Genomic DNA, 20,249 nt, shown 5'->3' with positions numbered 1-20,249 from the left:
AATTTGCCGTCAATCATCACCTTGAGACACTTAATACCATTTTTCAGGGCAGATGTTAGAGTTAATCAGGCTGTCCAGTCGTCCTTGTTCGCACGTGCTGGTTTTGTACCTTCACCCCCTGTAGGGGTATTGTGGAGCAGTCTTCGTCCATTCGTTTTTCTAGAGGCACATCTTTGTCATTATCAAAACGTGTTTCTTCATTAACTGTTGCTGTAGGTACTTTTTTCCTTCTTTTTGCCACTGGTGCGCTATTGATTCCTGCTTATTTAGGGCTGCTGAGGTCTTTTGTGCACTTTAACCCTTTGTTGCACGGAAAAAAAAAATTTCATTTTTTTAAAAAAAATGTTATGGTTCAAATTTAATGATAAAGATAAGCACAAAAAACGCTTCAAAATTTTTTTTCATCCCTTCTGAAAAATTCTGTAGGGGTAGGAAAAGTGGTAGAACTGTCATACCACCGCACACTGACGTTCCAGGTTTGTCATTGTGCGGTGGTATAACTGTCATACCACTTTGCTGACCACATTGGATTTTAGTACATAGAGTACATTTGTATGTATGTATGATTTCAACTTTCTAATTTTAGTAATATCGATTATCACATATATCATTTTTGGGTCAGGTTTAGGAGGGGGAGGGGGGTTCTAGGGAGTGGAGAACGGCAGTCAAGATGAAAATAAATATAAATAAAAAAAAATCAAAATTGAAATTTCAAACATAAGCAAAATTTTTTTAAATGAATATGAAAAAGGTCAAAATCCAAAAACTTTGTGACTACACAGAATTAGGGTGGAAGGAATGGGGGAAAATAAGAAAAAGAAAAAGGGGTGTATATTTGAAGTTCCAGGGGAAACTTATTTTTTTTGTGGGGGGGGGGGGGGGGGGGGGGGCAGGAAAAAACTAAAGAATATTTGTGGTCAATAAAGAGTGGCATGTGAGGTATCATTTTCCGGGTCATTTTGGTAGTAGATTTAATGTATGAAGTCAGAACAGCCACCCCCCCCCCCTCCACAGTCAAAGATACTGCCCCGAATTCAATATATCTGACTTTGAAAGGCAGGAGGGTGCATTTTGTAAATTTTTACGTGATTAGGCAAGTGAGATATCAATTCTTATGAAATTTTGGTCCAAAATTCCATATAAGGGTTCAGAATTTCATATAAGAAGTCATAATAGCCCCCGGTCAACGAAAAAGCCCCAAATCAAAGATGGCGACTAAATTTGAAAGGCAGAAGGGTGCATTTTTTTTAAAATTTTACGTCATTAGGCAAGTGAGGTATCAATTCTGATGTAAATTTGGTCGTCGATTTCAAATGTGAAGTCATAAAAGCCCTCCAATCCACAACAGTGCCCCAAATCCAAGATGGCGGCCGAATTTGAAAGACAGCAAGGTGTATTTTTTAAATTTTTACTTGATCAGACACCTGAAATATCAATTCTGATGTACCTTTTTTCGTAAATTTTATATGTAGTCATAAATGCCTCCTGGTCGAAGGGGGTACCCTAAATCCAAGATGGCGGCCAAATCTAAAAGGCAGGAGGGTGCATTTTTTGAAATTATAAGTGATTAGGCAAGTTAGGTATCAATTCCAATGTCACTTTGGTCACCCACATTCTATATAAAGTCATAACACCCCCACCAACCAAACCCCCCCCCCCCGGTCAAAGAGAGTGTCCCAAAAGCCAAGATGGCGGTCAAATTTGAAAGGCAGGAGGGTGTATTTTTTAAATTCTTACGTGATCAGGCATCTGATATCAATATCAGATATCAATTCTGATAAGATTTTTGTTGTGAATTTCATATATGAAGTCATAAAGGCCTCCTTTTCAAAGGGGTACCCTAAATCCAAGATGGCTGCCAATTTTGAAAGGTAGGAGGGAGCATTTTTTGGATTTTATGTGATTAGACAAGTTAGATTTCAATTCTTATATCACTTTAGTCGCACATTTCAAGCATGCAGTCATAAAAAAACCCCGGTCAAAGAGGGTGCCCCAAATCCAAGATGGCGACTGAATTTGAGAGGTAGTAGCTGCACCCTTCACCCGAGAAATACGCTTAGGACAAGGAAATGTCGGTTCTCGAGTGACATTGGGATCAAAACTTGAAACGGGGAGAAAGATTTCCTCGAGAATGCACAGAAAATTGAGTTATCTACAAAATGCTGTGTGTGCGGTGGTATAACTGTCATACCACTTTATTTCAGCTCAGAAAATCGACCAAAATGAAAAATCAAGTAAAAACTGCAATGCACCTAGTAAATTACGGCTAGTTAGATTAGAGAATCACATTTATCTAAAAAATAACACCTATTTTTCACACACGACTCGAAGAAAAACAATGCGGATCCGACATAACCTAAAATACCGGGTTTTCATGACATACAATACGCTGTAGCCATGTCATTTTGTAAAAATGAATGGTCATACCATTTAGCAATGATAACTAGAGGTATATTGGACCCAATGATTCAGTAGTTGAGTCCGCTCATCACATTGGCAGCGCTGTAAAAATTAAAAACCGAAGTGGTATGACATGTATACCACCGTGCAACAAAGGGTTAATCTGCTCTGCTGTTACGAACACGTATTTGTCTCTCCTTTCGAGGATTCAGTATCTCTAGCACCATTTCTTTCAAGTAAAACTCCTCTAATAATGACAGCATGGTCTTCCACATTTGAGGGTCAAACTGTACCTCCTCCATCAGCATCTTCTCTGTTGTCCAAACAATGAAGTCTTCCTTCCACTTACCGCTAGATTTCCCTGGATCTGATACATGTAGTTGTGGTCTTTTTTTAGACGCAGTCGGCAATCCCTCCTCTCCAGATGGAAATTTGGTTTACTGAGACCGTCATCAATTTTTTGGTTACTTAAGGAATAAGGGCACTTGATTTCCACAATGGCAACCTCACCTTCAACGAGACCATCTGGTGAAGCTGCCAGATAGCCAAGTTTTAAGTCCACGAACAAACCGCATATCGACGGTGAAACTACCAAACCACGTATCTCGTTTGCGGTGTTTAAAAATCTACGCTCACATTTTATTTTTTTGAAGTGGACCAAATCAATATCATTCCTTGAAATTTTCACGGAATTTTCTCCGCACAAAGAGGAAAAATCACAGAAATTTTCAAGACTAGATGTTAAGTAGTTTTTCATTTAAAAAATAAAGTATGACAGGAAGTCTGCGACGTCGCAAACCGAGATACGTGGTTTGGTAGTTTCACCGTCGATATGCTTTGACTCGCTTGTTATATTTTCTTTCAAATTCAGCAATGGCTACTGGCTCTTTGTCTGAGCCCCACTGCATGGCTTTTGAGAAGAAAGGCTTGGCATAGTAGTAAGCCTCTACCGAGTTTCCTTTCCATTTTTGACGTTTGCAAATTTCTCCATATTTGGATGCAGTGACTCGTATTCTTCGCTCTGAATTCCATAAATCATTTTCAGATTGGCCGATTGTTGCTTGCTCCAACTCTTGTCATTATATCATCAAAATTCGTTTGGAGACCCGCACAAGATAATTGATCAAATAAAATTGTAAAACTCACTTGCACGTAAAAAGTAGTTAAATTGCGGACGCGTTTCGCCGGCTCGCAACTCCGGCATCCTCAGCGCGACTGGTTCCGTGGCCCGCGGCCCGATGCGACTTAGACTTCATCGAAAAAGTGAAGAACATAAGATTAGGAGAGGACGACATTTTAGTGTCGTTCGACGGTAAGTCGTTGTTCCCGAACGTTCCACGAGATAAGGCAATATCACTAGTCGGAGAATGGCTTAAAAACATTGGAGCTAATCATGAGTCAGCCAAGGAGTATCTCGACTTGATCAAAGTATGCGCGGACCAAACAGGATTTGTTCAGAACGTTGAACGTTTGAATCAGACGTTTTACCAACAAAGACTAGGCCTCACCATGCACTGAAAAAAAAGTAGCTTGGATCAAGCATGATAATTCTTGAATTTGCCGCCAAGAATTTTCTTTATCTTGCTTTAAGCTGACTTTTTCTTGATTCAAGAAAAATAATGCTTGGGTTAAGCAAAAAAAGTAGCTTATATTAACCAGCAAAATTCTTGATTTGAGAAGAAATACTTCTTGGCAGCAAATTTAAGATTCTTTTTTTTTTCAGTGTGGGTAACCCCATCTCTCCGTTTCTAGTGGAAATCTTTATGAGCTTTTTTGAATGTAGCTTGCTAAAAGAACATGCAGACGTGTTCAAGGTTTGGTTCCGGTATGTTGATGATGTTTTCTGTGTCTTAAAAAAGAGTGACGTGACGAAAGCCTTGACAATCTTAAACAGTCGTGAAGGTTCCATCAAGTTTACAATTGAACAGGAAAAAGATGGGAAACTCCCGTTCCTAGATTTATTGATACAAAGAGCAGGAGAGACGCTAGAGTTTAAAATCTAGACTGGAAAAAAAACACATTGGATCTTGAGTCCGGACTCTTAAAAACATCGACAAGAAAAAGTACTCTTGATTCAATCAGAATCTAGCTTAAATCAAAAACCAAGCCTCTTAATTTAAGCGGATTTCGTTTTGATTCAAGCAAAAATCCGATTGAATCCAGAGTATTTTTTCTTGTCAATGTTTCCAAGAGTCTGGACTCTAGATCCAATGTGTTTTTTTTCCAGTGTATAGAAAACCCTTGAGTACCACGAATTACATTAAAAGATCTACTTTTAATCCATGGTCTCACAAATTAGCAGCTTTCAGAAGTATGATTTTTAGACTATTGAATGTTCTCCTCAGCACGGCAAAATTCAAGTTGGAGCTACAAAACATTGTGGAATCGGGAGTTAAAAATGATTTTAAGTCAGAAACAATACTAAACATTAACTCAAAAATGAGACGGGAGATAAATAATGCAACGAATCTTCAAAGAATCAAAGATATATCCATTTTTAGGAAGTTTAATTTTCACCCTGTATTTCACCATAAATTTGAGAGTATTTTCAAAAAATATAAAAATTACTTTGGCTTTTTATAACAAATTTAATATGGGAAAATGTTTCAGTAAAAACATAGACAATTTGGACGCAGACGACTGCGAGAAATCCGGCATTTATAAAATTGACTGTAAAAATTGCGACAAGGTCTATATCGGTCAAACGATTAGATCGCTAAAAATTAGGGGCAAAGAACATGCGAATTGCATTAAGAAAAAAGAAATTGAAAGGTCGGCGGTGGCAGCGGAAGTCAGACTCGGACTGGCCATTAGGCCAATCTGCTATTGGCAGATACGCCCCCTTGGCGCGCCAAAAACGCGCCCCTCTGACAGATAGCAAAATAAGAAGAGAAAAACAATTACGACCGAGAATATATGCGGAAAATTTCTTAAATGAACGGAAGAAGAGAGAGTTAGGAGTGAAAAGAGGTGCTTTTGCGCATGATAGTGGTGAACAGAGGTCCAAGAACTACTTTCTGAGGCGTAAACCCGTGTCTAAGAAATTGTCATCTTTTTGTTGACATACAGGCGCTTTATCATCCCCCTCCTTCATTCTCTATGTGTAACTCCCGTAGAAGCGATAGCCGGTTCGATTTGTAGACATACTCACACTTTATAGACCTCTTGAGAGACCTTTAAACATATTTCTTCCTTTTCAAAATGACTATTGATTTGGACATATCATAGCATATCTCGGGCAAACTTAACGTTAATTTATTTCGGAATTCAAAAGTAAGAGATATCTAAAGTGTAAACGCGATACAACTATTCTCGCAAGATGAATGTCCACATTGCATATGAAAAATTTAAGACGCGATGGCGTGAGTCGTGAACTTGCAATTCTCTGCTCTAGTTTAAAGCAACATTACAAATAAGACAAACGGAAACAAACACAACATGGAAATAGAGGAAGGGAAAGGATGCGCGTTTACGACGGCGCAGAGATACAACTATTCGTACTTGATGGACGTCCGTGCTGCATCTGAAAAATTGTAATGGGGGGGATGAAATGATCCAACGCTCGTCAAATGGTAGAGCTGACTCTATATCTCGAATATCAATACAACGGTAATACACTTGGTACACTGGCTAGGTGCTACCTATACTCGCTGCCTCGAAGATACGAATGAATCCGCGGCGAATCTCGAGAGCATACATCTCGTAGCGTCCGATGACGCGATGACGTCAAAGACGTGATTGCGAGAAACATCGGCGCTCCGAGATGTAAACTCTAAACATCCAAATGCTGACGCCTGAGCCTGCACTTGCGAAATCGATGGCTTTCGGCCCGAATGAGCTAGAATGCATAATGGAATGTGGCATATGGAATATGGCCCCATTCTATTACACCCTCCGATCTTGGGCAAAAAAACGAAAAAAAAAACGATTTAACCATCCCTTTCGAAGCAAAGGCTCTTGCGTAGCAAGTGCAGCGTGTCATCGTAAAAAAAAATAGTAAAATAAAAGTAGGTTTAAAAAAATTATAAATAAAAGGAGGCTAGCGTAAAAAAAATATTAATCGAATGGTAATAGAAAATATGACTTTTTACGAAAAAAATAATAAATAAAGCGGCTACATTTTATATTTGCCGGCACCCGATCAGAACTTTGGTTCGAGAGGTTTCATAGCCGTTCTGTTCATGTAACAAAATCCCAAAATTGCTATGAAATCTGTTCACCGCAGTTTAACCTGGCGCATTCGTGGTACTCAAAAACAAATTTGAATCGAAAAAAAAACGTAAATAAAAAATTGAGTACGAGTACCCGATTTCGGTTCTTAAAACTACTACAAAGAAATTTGCTGTCGCTCCGAAAAATCTCAGGTGCCATGCCCGTCCAACACATTCTACTGACTCAGAAGCGCCTCGTTCAGTCCTTCGCGATGCCCAATGTTGATATTTGCACCATCCGCTGTCCCATGAAGCGCCGTGATGCTTCGCGGTTGCCAAATCGCAGTGTCGCCCTCAGGAATGGATGTCCCTCGATTGTTAGGATATCCGGATGATGTCCAGATGCCTTTGCCGATCAGTTGAGAGAAGCACGCCCGGATCCCGCCGAAAGTGGAGGTAGGATGAGCCGGGTGTGAAGAGTGCCTCCAACGTGTCTCGAAGCCCACCGATGGCCTCTGCTTGTCCTAGGGATCGGCCTGCCTGGCGACCAGTGGAAGAAGTTTGCCGCCTCGTCGATTGGTTGATACGTCCGAGGGCGCTGAGGGATACGACCCGCCAACCAGTCGCTGGATGCCGAAGCTTAGCTACTCCGGTTACGGTAACCAGGGGATGATGAACCAGGGAGAGATGTTTCTACCCCGGAAGCAGGGTACGCTGGGGAAAGGGCCGCTGATCCCATCGACAGGAGATGAGCCGGCTGATGTCCTGCCTGACGATCAGCGAAGTCAAAGTTCCCGCGATTTGGGCGCTACTTTGGTGTGAATCATTGAGGATGCGTGGACTGTCAGTGCGTTTCCCATCAGAGATGCGAATTCCGAGACGGCATCAAGAAAACCTCCATTGCGAACAGGAGTCCTGAAACGTTGCCAAAAACACAGGATTAGACTACTGCGCTGTAATTTCCTATTCTCAGGAGAAAAAATTACATTAACAAAATTTAGAAGCGCAACTGTAAAATATCAGCGCAGGATTCTTAAAATCTAGAGATACGCGTAGTAAATTACACAAAATAATATATTAATAAATTAAGTAAACAAAAAACCATGGTAGCATAATTTACCGATCCTACCGGAAATATTAAATTTTTAAATATATTATTATATTAAATTATATTAAATTAATATTATATTATATTTATCCGGAAACTAGTAGAAATAACAATAAATTAATTTCCAATATTATATAAGGTTTCGTTTTTAAAAGTAACACAAGTAATTAGTCGAAACCATTCAACACTTTTAAACGAAAAACAGAAACCTAAAAACGGGGGCAATAGCCTGTCTCCACCACGAAATTTTTCTCAGACAAAAAATCGAAAACTGTCATGGGTTTCCTTGTTGTTACAATACGTTCGTGAATATTTCCAACGTAACATGGACATTTCTAATAAGTTGATGGTTGTTCAAAGAAATCAAAAACCATCGGGCATACTTAAGTATCGCACTTGAAACAAATAAGGAAGGAAGTTTGAAAAGTAAAATTTGCAGGTACCATGAAATATTAGGCAAATGAACATTCATAAAATCAAGATTTTAAAAAAACCTGACAACGCCGCAAACAACGTGCTGCGCGTTTACAAACTGTCCATGCTTAGGTACTCCTGATAATTCCGCAAGGAAGAGGAAAAATCCTGACCTTTCCTAAGAGAGAGTGTCAATTTTATAAAATTAGTAATGAAGTTAGGTAATTTTGGTCTAGTTACAGGTCGTAGGCAATCCACAACGAAAATTGATGAAAATTGCTAACTTATACTTTTTTTGATAAAATGCAATTAGCAAATCCATAGCTGGCGCTCCATCAGAGCTGGCGCATTGTTTACCATTTCTGCCAATAACACATCGAACTCGTCCGGCTCGGTTGCGGAAATTGCCGGCTAATTCCATCTTGCATAACACGGAAAATTCAGCGAGCGCCGCTCGTGTTTGAAATTTCGACATGAGAAATTTTTTCGCCAAATTGACGGCCGACGCCCCAAAAATTGCGCAACTGCGGTATGCCCATGATTTGTTTTTCCTTCAGCCTCCGCGCACTGACCTAGATTGGTGGCTGGGTCCTCCGAGAATTTTTTTTTAGGGAAAAGAAAACTTCAAGGAAGATGGAAAATGGAAAATCTCTGAAAAGAAAGACCTGAAGAAACTAAGACAATAAAGAAACAATGAGACGGGTCTCCTAGAATGAACTAAAAATACATACATACAATTTAAAAATTTTGAAATGAAAAATGAATAACGAGACCTGTAACGAGTTCCTGACAGAGCTAAAGAAAACTTAAAAACTTAAGACTTAAAAATCATCTTTTCTCAAAACATAAGACGATCAAGAAATGTAAAAGATTCTTTCTTTAAACCTGTCCTTTTTGCAACAGCTTCTTTTTTCATGGACATTCGCCCTTCGGAAAAGTCTACCAAGAAGAGTAAAAATTAAACAAACACGAAAAAAATCTGACAATTAAAGGATATTTTATCGTGTCCTGTTAAACAAAAACAAAAACATCGTCATTATGATATGAAAGTTACACGTCTTGGTACCGAAAATCGTGGATTGACACTATCCCCCCAGGATCGAATTTCCTCCTAAATCTCCAATTCTTGGGACTCCTCCAAGAAAAATCATGATCGGAATTGTGCCCATTAAAATAGCCATTATTTTTCAAACATATTTTCTTTTTGAACTCAGATTTGGCATCATCTGTGTAATTCGCAGTAGAATAGCCTCGCTTTTTCTTACTCACTCTTTCAAATTTGTAAACTGCGCGACCGGCGGTGTCCGTGTTTTGAAAATTGCTGACCTCACCTTGCTTACCTGAAACGCGTAAACCATACGCAAGTTCAAGTCCATCGCTTGTTACTGTGAGCATCTCGACCTCGTTTCCGAACTTCGATGCCTCTTTTCCACTTTCCTGCTGATCAAAATGATCATTTTTACGATTTTCTTCAGTGGAACTCACAAATTCCTCAGGGAATATTTGTATATTGTGAGGGTCTTCTTCCTGAATCTCACATAGGGCTGACTCCTCCTCAGATTTGCAAATTTTGAACGCGTCGGAATCCCCACGCTCCATAACGGGCTCGACTATCCCTTTGCTTGCGCCAATTTCCTCATAACTATCTGAAACACTGCTCAAAGATGCATTAGACCCAACATTCGAATCATTAAAATCAGACAAGGAGTGAGCCTGCTCTGTGACCTCCTTAAATTCGGAAGAAAACTTATCGTTCGAATGAACTTCTTGCTTAAAGTTTTCATCCTGCATGAAATTAACACTTCTTATGTAAATAGGCTCCTGATCCACAGTATCTGAATCTGGAAAATCATATGCAGATTTATCCAAAATCTTTTCATTGGTTTCAGCAAAAGACGTATGACCCTCATTTTTTACAGGAAAATCACTTCTAGGATAAATTTTAGTAACAAAATTATCACGAGATTTTATTGTACTGATTGAAGGATCATGATTTTGCTGAATGGAACTTTGCTGACTAAGATGAGGATTTACGGGTTGCGCCCTTAAAACGGCCTGGTTCGCGTTTCCGTTCCATCTACACAACTCTGCGGGGTTTGCTTCCTGGCTTCGGGTCCATTTTCTTTTCTTGAAGGGCATCCCTGCCATTTGTTGCTGTCCCTGATAGAGCGCGTCACCGCTTGTTGCCTCTCGTAACCTCTTTTCTGCGGCTACTAATGCGTCAACTCCCCTGGCCAAGTCCTGCCTCATAGCGTTCAATGCTCGACTATTTCTCTCCGTTTCTGCACGATTTGAATCTACTGCGGCTACCAACGTTGCTAGAGTATTCTCAGTGGCTTTCACCCGGGATTCTAAGGATGATTCCTGCCCAGTATAGTGATTCACAGCCAAAAAAGAGTTTCTTCCCTTGCTGGTTGCGGCAACGGCCAGTTTAGCATTTTTTACTGATTCTATTAACTCCTTAATTGTTGAATCACGATTATTAATCACCTGGGCCAAATACTCCGGTGCCAATCCCATTACTATACTCCTCACTAACTGTGCTTCAGTCGAGTTCACTTTAGCCAAGTTCGCCAGTTTTCTCTTCGCTTGCACAAAATCCAACGGGTCCTCATCGCTCCTCTGCGTTCGCGCAGAGAATTTCTGGAGGGCATCCTCATCATCATCGAAATATTCGATCAGTTTTTGTTTGGTTTCCTCAAAAGACTCGCAGTTTTGGAACGCTATTTCCTCGTTGTCATAATACTGCACGGCTCGTTTTCCTAGGTGACTCCTGAGCCGGTCCCGCTTTTCTTGATCCGAACACTTGCGATAGTGCGTTTCGAAGTCTTTCAAAAAGTCTCTGATCTCATAGTCACTTTCACCTTTGAAACGTCTCTTGAAGGGAGGTGCCTTAATTGAAATCATTGGTCCTTCTGCTGATCGGGGAACATTTGATCTTGCTATCAACTGGTTCCATTCCATTATGGATTGGCTCAACGTTCTCGTCACCTCCAGCTGGGCTTTAAACATTTCATGAATTTCTCGGTTTTGTCCCGGTATTTCCTGGAAGGCCCCGTGTCCTCGAGGATCCATCTGCGCGGAACTTTGCCCCCATAAACCAGGTTGAAATGTTTGGTTCCAGTCTTGAGTCATTTTTCGGCCGATGTCTCTCGTCTCCATGCCCTCTAACAGTATGTCCCATGGTCTTGGAACTGCGCCTGCACAAGTTCGGTTTGCCATTCAAACCCAACCGCATCGTACTCGTTCTCGATTAAACCGGCATGAGGTAGTATGAACTCGGTCGGTCTTTCTTTGTGTTTACTGGCATCGACGTTTTTTGCAACCGCTCTTGGTGCAACGAGCGCGATTGGAAACATAGCTACGAGTCGCTGAAAAAGCGATTTTGAAAAAGATGTTTTCGTATTATGCTATTCTCTTCATTGAGTTGCTTCCCGTAACTCTCACACAAGTCGCAATTCAATGTAGACAAGGAAGCTTTTACTGTTTATTTACTCGACGCGATTTTTATGGAACGACGTAAATTTCCCGACGAGTAGAGAAAATTTTGACTTTAGGGAAAAAAAAAAAATTTAAGTTACTTCCGCGTACTCGGCACTAATTTAGCAAACACTGATAGAAGCAATGAAAGAAGAATCAGCAGAAAGGCTTAAAGAAATCCCAGATTTCGTCGCGCGTCCAGATTCTCTGCGCAATCAGCGTCGTGACTTGAAAAGTTTGATCACAGCTGCGTACGAGAATCAGCACGGGAAGGTAAATCTGAGACAAAGTCGCCAAATTGCTGCGATAGGCACAAGGAGATGATATGCTTCAACTAAACTTTCTTTAAAATAATGCCAGTATGAAAGTTTGAAGAAGAAACCAACTTTCAGAACTTTCAAGTATGCACAGGTTAAATTTCACATTGATTTAATCTTGCTTACAAGTTTGAAACAGAATTTTAATAAATAGCTGTTCTGCTGCCCCAGAAATTATTTGAAGCTATCTGTGATTCTGTAAATTTACTACGTAAAGTAAGATCTGCGAATTAGATTCGACTGATAATTCAAAACTTCAATGAAATTTACTCAAGACTTTCGTCTAAATTTCTTGAATTACTTTTCTGCTGCCCCAGAAATTTTAGAATCAACGAATAAAATAAACGAACTTTATTCAAGACTTTCGTCTAAAAAAAAAAATTAAATTCCTTTCTGCTGCCCCAGAAATGATCTGCAGTAAAATTTGCGAATAAAATTTCACTGATAAAAATCTTCAAATTTCGACTTTTCGTCTAAATTTTTGAAATAATTTTCTGCTGCCCCAGAAAATTCAATGGAAAATCGGTGAATAGAATTTCACTGAATACTTCTTGAAAAAAAATCTTGAAAATTACGCTACGCTTTCTATTTTCAACTTTGTGAAGCTTGAAAATTACTAACCGTTTCCGTACTATCAATTGATTAATGAAAATTACTTTTGGTTTTCGTGAATTTTTGACTTGGTGAAGCTCGAAAAATTCCTACTAACTCTGTAGATTTTCTAATTTAAATTCAAATTATCCTACTTACCTGGGATCTTCGGATGACGGTGCTCCTTACCCGGAGTCTCCACTATGTAATGGGGGGGATGAAATGATCCAACGCTCGTCAAATGGTAGAGCTGACTCTATATCTCGAATATCAATACAACGGTAATACACTTGGTACACTGGCTAGGTGCTACCTATACTCGCTGCCTCGAAGATACGAATGAATCCGCGGCGAATCTCGAGAGCATACATCTCGTAGCGTCCGATGACGCGATGACGTCAAAGACGTGATTGCGAGAAACATCGGCGCTCCGAGATGTAAACTCTAAACATCCAAATGCTGACGCCTGAGCCTGCACTTGCGAAATCGATGGCTTTCGGCCCGAATGAGCTAGAATGCATAATGGAATGTGGCATATGGAATATGGCCCCATTCTATTACAAAATTGAAGGCGCGATGACGCGAAGCGTGAGTTCTCAATGCTCTGCTATATGCTGTCAATGAGGTGTCACTCAGTTTCGGGAGAAAAGTTAAAAAAGAGGCCCGAACACATCTCTCCTACCTTCGGCTATGTCATTCACGTAGTGCTCGAAGCACCATTACGAATAAGACAAACGCTAACAAACACAATATGGAAAAAATAAAGCGAGGGAAAGGATGCGCGTTAACGACGGCGCAGAGATACAACTATTCGTACTTGATGGTCGTCCGTGCTGCATCTGAAAAATTGAAGGCGCGATGACGCGAAGCGTGATATCTCAATGCCCTGCTATATGCTGCCAATGAGGTGTCGCTCAGATTTGGGAGAAAAGTTAAAAAAGAGGCCCGAATACATATTTCTTGTCGTCGGCTGTGTTGATACTCGTTCTTTCTTCTTTTTTCAGGTTCTTGTCTGATTCTTTTTTAGGGTGGATTTTTGGACCCACGTCTTAAGCTAGTGTAAACCGCAGCACTGGCACGGTCCTTATGGAAATGCTTTGCCAACATTTTCTGAACCCCTCTCCAGTCTCCACGAAGGGGATGCCCCATCAGGAAATATCACATTACGCCCCTATAATCAGCGAAGGGTCTACGCCCTCAGATGCGAGCCAGTCCGACCCTGGCACATGTACGGAAAGAAAACCATGAAGTAAACACAAATCCTTCGCTCCGTAAGGCAATTAATAAAAAGCAAGATCTAACAACTTGGGAAAATATCTTTATCTTTAAGCACCCTAAAAATTTCAACCAAGATCTGAGCGGTGTATCAACAATCCCCTGTTCAGGACCCTCAATAGGCGAGGTGCGAAGGAAAATTATAGCGACCACCGCGCCGCGGGTCAGGGAACCAGTCGCGTTGAGTATGCCGGAGTACGTTGCGAGCTGGCGAAACGCGTCCGCAATTTAACTAATTTATACGTGCAAGTGAGTTTTACACTTTTATTGGATTATATCATCAGTCAGGTAAAATTTATAAGTACATAGCGGACCTTTTAAGCGTACTTACCTAGTCGATGATTGGGCATTACTTTCAGGGGTATTTATGTATAATAGACAAATTGTATCATTTACTATTGACAACTTATGAATTGGACATTTTATAGTGGACGTTATTCACATGGACATTTCTTGTTGGACATTTTGTGGACATTTTAAATAGGTTATTTCCACCTGTCACCCTGTGTACTAGACTAACAAGGGGAGCTTCCCAAGTGTAACCGGAATTTCGAGTTGAAATTTCGCATGAAGATACTAGAGATGATTTTAGGGATGCCGTATTTTTTCGTTTTTTCGAATGGGGTCGGGAAAGCCCTCAAAAAAAGGGCTAAAGATGCGAAAAAAACGCGTGCGCTAGCGGCACAAGGTAAACGTAGGTGATAGAGGCTCGTCATCCTTATCAGTACCGCATGGCCAAACGGTAGCGTGCTCGCCTCGCAGACGGGAGGTCGTAGGTTCGGATCCTGACTACATTCTATAATTTTATTTTACTTTATGCTTGTTTATTTTTCACTTACTTTATTTTGCACCATTCTCTCCGCAAACCGACTTACGAGGTAGAACACGTAGTGACTGAAGATTTCTTACAAATGCTGATAAAAACTCGAAATTTCCTCGGATTGAAACGTTATATATAATTGAATAAACAAAAACTCTAAAACTCACCAAATTTCGTTGCCAAGCTGAATTTCCGGAGTATCAGTCAGATATAGATACAGATTCGACTGATACTTCGAAAATTCAGCTTGGCGACGAAATTTGGTGAGTTTTAGAGTGTTTGTTTATTCAATTATATATAACGTTTCAATCCGAGGAAATTTCGAGTTTTTATCAGCATTTGTAAGAAATCTTCAGTCACTACGTGTTCTACCTCGTAAGTCGGTTTGCGGAGAGAATGGTGCAAAATAAAGTAAGTGAAAAAAAACAAGCATAAAGTAAAATAAAATTATAGACTGTAGTCAGGATCCGAACCTACGACCTCCCGTCTGCGAGGCGAGCACGCTACCGTTTGGCCGAGCGGTACTGATAAGGAAGACGAGCCTCTATCACCTACGTTTACCTTGTGCCGCTAGCGCACGCGTTTTTTTCGCATCTTTAGCCCTTTTTTTGAGGGCTTTCCCGACCCCATTCGAAAAAACGAAAAAATACGGCATCCCTAAAATCATCTCTAGTATCTTCATGCGAAATTTCAACTCGAAATTCCGGTTACACTTGGGAAGCTCCCTTGTAAGTATTTGGTTCTTAAAAAGAAAAAGAAAAAGAAAAAAAATGCGCAGATTTTCTTGACACTTTCTTCCTCAAGTCAAAGAGTGTGCTTAAAACCGAAGACAGGACTGCAAATACGTTCAATTCCAGGACCTTCCCTTGCCAAGCTCAGATCGTGCACTTAAACTTTGTCAGCGTACAAAGTAGGATTGGACATAAGGACACTTCGGAGGACTGGACAAAATTTCCTATTGTACATGCGACAAAGTGCAGACAAACACGTTTTTAGGTCAAATTTTGTGGGTGTGTTGAAGTAGGCAAAATAATTTTAGGTCTAATGATGTATTGGTGGAAATTTTTAGGTGAAATGTCCAGGTACCTTGTTGTTCGAAACGTCAAACCCATTTTCAAAATTGACAATTTTTCCCAAAATTTTCCTGACTTTTTAAGATTCCCTGACATGTCCCGGTTTTCCATGACATCACTGTGTACGTATTGCTTTAATAATCTTCAATTGAAAAAAAATTAGACCTCAGTTTCGCGTAGGCTATTCTCTTTAATCCGTCATTGGCTTCAGGTATCAACAATGTCGAGGATTTTTCTTTTCTTCTTAGGGGTTTGGCCTTAGATGCTAAAGCACCGCTTTAAAATAAAGTTATTTTACTACTACTACTACATCCTTCATTTTTTTTTGGAAATTTACTATTGAATCTGAATGCTTGTAGATGTGTAACTGTAATTTCGTCTCCGTAGCCATTCGGTGCTAGGCAATAGCTCTGCCGTGCTGAGGAAAAACGCCGTATGAACATCCGAGAGGTGCCAAATTTTCTTCGATAAAATGTTTATTTTTAGGTAAGGGTATGGATATTTTCCTTGAAATTTTCAGGAGCTTTAGGTGAAATTGCAAACGAAGTTCTCTGAGAAATTGGGAGAAAAATATTCATATGTTGACCAGGAAATTTGTGTTTTATCAAAGGAAATTTGCCAACGCCTGAGGGTTCATACGGCGTTCTTCCTTAGCACGGCAGAGCTGTTGTCCCACCGTCCACGCCAGTTTCGTGGCTCAAGCGAGATATTTAGTTTCTCTGTGGGTCTTGAGATTCTTCCTTGCACATTGTTGTCACAGTGGACACAAAAATGATGGATCCAAATAGAGAATTATCATGACAAATAGTTCTGCCCAGAAAATGTAGTAGGACAAATGTTCGAGGCAAAGGTAAATTGGAATAGTATACAAAGGCTCATCAAGCGTGTCCTAGACTTGAAGAAAGAATATCTAAATCCCAGATAACATGCTTCTGAGCGGTCCCGGCGCGTCGCACCAATTTTTTTTTTTTTTTTTTTTTTTTTTTTTTTTTTTTTTTTTTTTTTTTTAAAAAAGTATAGCAAAAAGAGAACTTGTCGTCGTTTGTGCGTTGATTGGCCTGATTTCGCCTTCAGGATAACCTACTGATGTTTTAAAACTAGACATATTTCTGTGAATCTGCGCGCTGGCCATTTTCTTGCCATGTCACATGGAGAAGGCTCGTGTGATGGCCCAAGGGCTACGTTACAACGCTTGATGACAAGGGACAGTCTTCGCCGAGCATACAAATACCAGATTCTTTATGTAACAGCTCAACAGCTATACGAATGGGCGAAAGAGGCAATACGAGGAATGACATTTAAAACTGTTACAGTTTGTGTTGAAAATAAATCTATTCAGCGTGAACTTAACGAGAAAGTCCCGACTGTGATAAAATAAAACACGAAAGAATATTATTTAATTGTTCCATCTGGGCATTCAGGCCAAATTTTACGTTAATTATTTTCTGCGCCTAGAAGAATTATTTGAAGAAGCACTCGGTAAAACCGGAATTCCCTTCGCTGTCCATAGATCATGCCTCCGACTACGCAATCGTAGACTACGAAGAGAGCTGATGGATATTGGAATAGTTAACCATCAGCCGATAAATACGAAGACGATGGTAAGGCGAGGATGCAACTATTATTGATCCATGAATGTGCGTGTTGCATATTGATGAAAGTGAAGGCGCTTCGCTTATCCGTCACAGCAGTGTAATGAGCTTGATTGAATACCAACACTCAAATACAACTTTTTCAACTCCGTCAATGGCTTGTTGCATGTTGATGAAAGTGAGGGCCCTTTCCTTATCCATCACAACAGTGTAATGAGCTCGGTTGAATACCATCACTCGGATACGCTTAATACTGTTACATGACAATGACTGTTTGTTGGTTTGTAGAAGTGGAAAGATAAAGAGTCTTTCTACAGTTTATCAACAGATTAATGCTTTCAAACTAGGTTTCCTTGTGATCACAAAAATTACATTTGGTATATTTATGAACCATAGTCTTAAACTGAAGGCTCCGAGTGAAATTGATTGTTAATGAAGCATTGACTGAGGTGGAAATTTCACTAGCAACATTTGTGCAATTGCCTGAAGTCCTATTTTTGTGTTCTTTCAGAGATCCTAAAACCGCGCGAGTGATCCCCGGAGAGTTCACCATGCGGCCGAAGTCAGCATTGATTTTGACCATAGAACTGATCCCGTAAGTTTCAAAATTCATAATATGCGCAGTAATGGCCCAGGTAAACAATTAGGGAACGTGAGACACGATTGTAGCTAGCCATCTGTGTTACACGCAATGTATTTAAGTGCCTCTCGCCAATCACCAAACAGATGTAATGAGGGAACTGATGGATTTTTTCTTCTTATCTTTTATTTATAACACGACTACTATGTATTAAGTGTTGATGAAATTTTAATTTTTAGCCTTGTTCACCCATGTTTTCATTCCCTCCATATTTATTTACAATTTATTTTGTCCTCATCATCACTGATGAATTTGTCGGTGAAAATACTAACTCAATTTAGGGCGAGAGGGTCACTCGTAGGAAATGAGAAGGAAGGAAACAGAAGCGCCTGCAAGACTGCACGAATACTTCACGCATTGCATCAAACACAGTGCGGTCAGCGTGAAACGGATAGCGCCTGAGGTTCGGGGAGCAAGACTGAGGGCCCATGCAAAATATTCTGTCATTGATCCGGAGCGTATCTTGTTTTAGTGGATTTATTTTTACTTTAGATGCTCAAAAATAACTTCTGATTACACGGAGAAAAAAAGCAAGGTTACTCGACGGTTACCGCGGTAATAATGTCGCACTGGATTCCACGGTAGTGGAACCGTGGATTTTGGTAATATTATTGATGAGCACAGTAGCACAACCCTACTCATAATAGTATGTCTGTGCCCACAGTAATATTACGGTGAACACGGTCATATCATCGTGCTCATCGTTACAAGAATCAACAAGTTGGTTTTTGCAATCGCTAGCGATAGCAATATTCGTCATGGGAACTTTTGCTTCTGGGATATGAAAATGTTCAGGTACAGTTCGTTTGTAGTATCTTCAGGATTGAAGGGGCTATGTAATTTTGTGTCGACATCTCTTTTTTAACATTTTTAATTTTTTTCTTTGCATACAAGAAAGCTGTTATATTTACCAATTATTTATTTTCGTTGGATTATGTATGGTTTTCGGAAGTTAACGCATTAAACTTTCAGTTTCGTTTTTTCGGCGTAAAGTATGATATTTTTACTCTACGCATATGCCCGAATACGCATAATAAGTGACCTATGTGCTTCCTAAGTTGCCATTTTTTTCATTCAAATAGATGTAACTGAAATGTTAGATGTGTACTACCTATACTACTTTCATGTCATTGCTTTATTTATTTATTTATTTATTTATTTACTTTTTGCGTAGGTATAAATTGTTATTTTTTGCTGAATTTTGGAGAAAATATTGCTTTAAGAACGTGGAATGTGAATTAATTTTATTGAAAAAAGAAAATACCATCATTGATTTGGGCGAACAGAGAAAATATACATCAATATTTGGGTCAACATCTCCCTGATTATATAAAGGATGAATATATTAGTATTTCTGTATCAAAAAACTTAGCTTTTGTCTTCAGAGATACAATGATTCTAGTCCCAGTCAATTTGTTGTATTGAAAAAACAAAAAAACAAAAAATAAATAAAAAAAAAAAACAACTGAAATGTTAGACATACTATTTTCATGTCTTTCTATTTGTATCAATAGGTACTTTTTGCTTAACTTACGAGCGTTGAATGCAAATTAACTTTATTGAAAAAAGAAAATAACGTCATTAATTTGGGGGAACATGTGGCTGATTATATGAAGGAGGTATATTCCAGTATTTTTGTTTAACATATTAACTCACGAGAAAATGTTCGTACATTTATCATCTAGTATTAATTATTTATTGATGATTGGTCTAAAACATTCAATACAACCATTAAAAAGTGACACCTATCGTCGGGTATCGAACTCCCGATCGCCTATTGCCCGCACCTTATCAAAATATGAGACGCCTCAGTCAACTAGGCTATCACAGATCAGCGACAGCTCGAGAAAAAATAGCATTTAAAAGACTCGGACGATGGGCGGGACTTATCACAAGAGTTGTCCTTGAGCGATTCGGCGATTCGCGTCTTCGTAGCTTCTGGAGAAACGAGCTAAGCGCCTTTCTCTGTGAGACATTGTTTGCCTATGCTATCATGTGTCTCAAGGTTCATATCAGCAGGCATTTGCCATCGCGGCAGTAAGCTCAGGCAATATTTCTGTATTCATGGAATAAATCAATCAATCGAGTTCCGATTTTGGCTCATATATCCGTAACGAGTCCTCCAGAACAATTTTCCACCTTGTACGATGGTTATTATTTCTTTACTTCTATTTTTCAAATTTGAGGTGGGATAATGGCGGCTTCTCAAGAGCAACGAGGGAGGCGATCTTTTGCACCAACGAACAGAAAACTGATGGCGAAAAATAACCAATCAGAACCTCCCAAAAAAAGGAATTTGCCTAGAAACGGAACTTCGTGGTTCTGCGCAGATTTACCAGTCAGACACGACATCTGAAGGTGGAAAAAAACTCGCTGAAAGCGAATTTT

The 20,249-nt window shown here is 39.7% G+C and overlaps 3 protein-coding genes across 3 annotated transcripts in view; 1 reads left to right on the top strand and 2 right to left on the bottom strand.

Annotated features, from left to right (window-relative positions):
- Positions 1 to 18,575, top strand: part of LOC109032660 (uncharacterized) — a 33,029-nt gene extending 14,454 nt beyond the window's left edge. Inside the window, exon 5 of the mRNA XM_019044905.2 lies at positions 17,733 to 18,575. Within this exon, the coding sequence (XP_018900450.2) occupies positions 17,733 to 17,820 (88 nt within the window). The 3' untranslated portion in view covers positions 17,821 to 18,575. The remainder of the gene's footprint in view (positions 1 to 17,732) is intronic.
- On the bottom strand, positions 1,839 to 7,290 carry LOC140225038 (uncharacterized). The gene is made up of 3 exons (XM_072302483.1): positions 7,209 to 7,290; positions 3,231 to 3,472; positions 1,839 to 3,154 (listed from the first exon to the last, which is right to left on the bottom strand). Exons 1-3 carry the CDS (start codon positions 7,288 to 7,290, stop codon positions 2,702 to 2,704), a joined length of 777 nt encoding a protein of 258 aa, XP_072158584.1. The 3' UTR covers positions 1,839 to 2,701.
- LOC140225084 (uncharacterized) lies at positions 5,968 to 13,027 on the bottom strand. The gene is made up of 2 exons (XM_072302596.1): positions 9,414 to 13,027; positions 5,968 to 7,466 (listed from the first exon to the last, which is right to left on the bottom strand). Exons 1-2 carry the CDS (start codon positions 11,293 to 11,295, stop codon positions 7,411 to 7,413), a joined length of 1,938 nt encoding a protein of 645 aa, XP_072158697.1. The 5' UTR covers positions 11,296 to 13,027; the 3' UTR covers positions 5,968 to 7,410.
- Positions 18,576 to 20,249: the final 1,674 nt, after the last annotated feature.

Source organism: Bemisia tabaci, chromosome 7, assembly GCF_918797505.1.
Source record: "Bemisia tabaci chromosome 7, PGI_BMITA_v3".
In the NCBI taxonomy this organism is placed as follows: Eukaryota; Metazoa; Arthropoda; class Insecta; order Hemiptera; family Aleyrodidae; genus Bemisia; species Bemisia tabaci.
The sequence above is the reverse complement of the archived record's forward strand: the minus strand, read 5'-3'. Positions and strand labels throughout refer to the sequence as shown.

Excerpts from the sequence above, each read along its gene's own strand:
- LOC140225038 (XM_072302483.1), bottom strand. The coding sequence starts at position 7,290 with ATGGGATCAGCGGCCCTTTCCCCAGCGTACCCTGCTTCCGGGGTAGAA. Across the intron at positions 3,473-7,208 it reads TTCATCATCCCCTGGTTACC|AGTTGGAGCAAGCAACAATC; the intron begins GTAACCGGAGTA and ends TATAATGACAAG. Across the intron at positions 3,155-3,230 it reads ACAAGCGAGTCAAAGCATAT|AAAAACTACTTAACATCTAG; the intron begins CGACGGTGAAAC and ends ATTTTTTAAATG.
- LOC140225084 (XM_072302596.1), bottom strand. The coding sequence starts at position 11,295 with ATGGCAAACCGAACTTGTGCAGGCGCAGTTCCAAGACCATGGGACATA. Across the intron at positions 7,467-9,413 it reads GTATGGTTTACGCGTTTCAG|GACTCCTGTTCGCAATGGAG; the intron begins GTAAGCAAGGTG and ends GCAACGTTTCAG.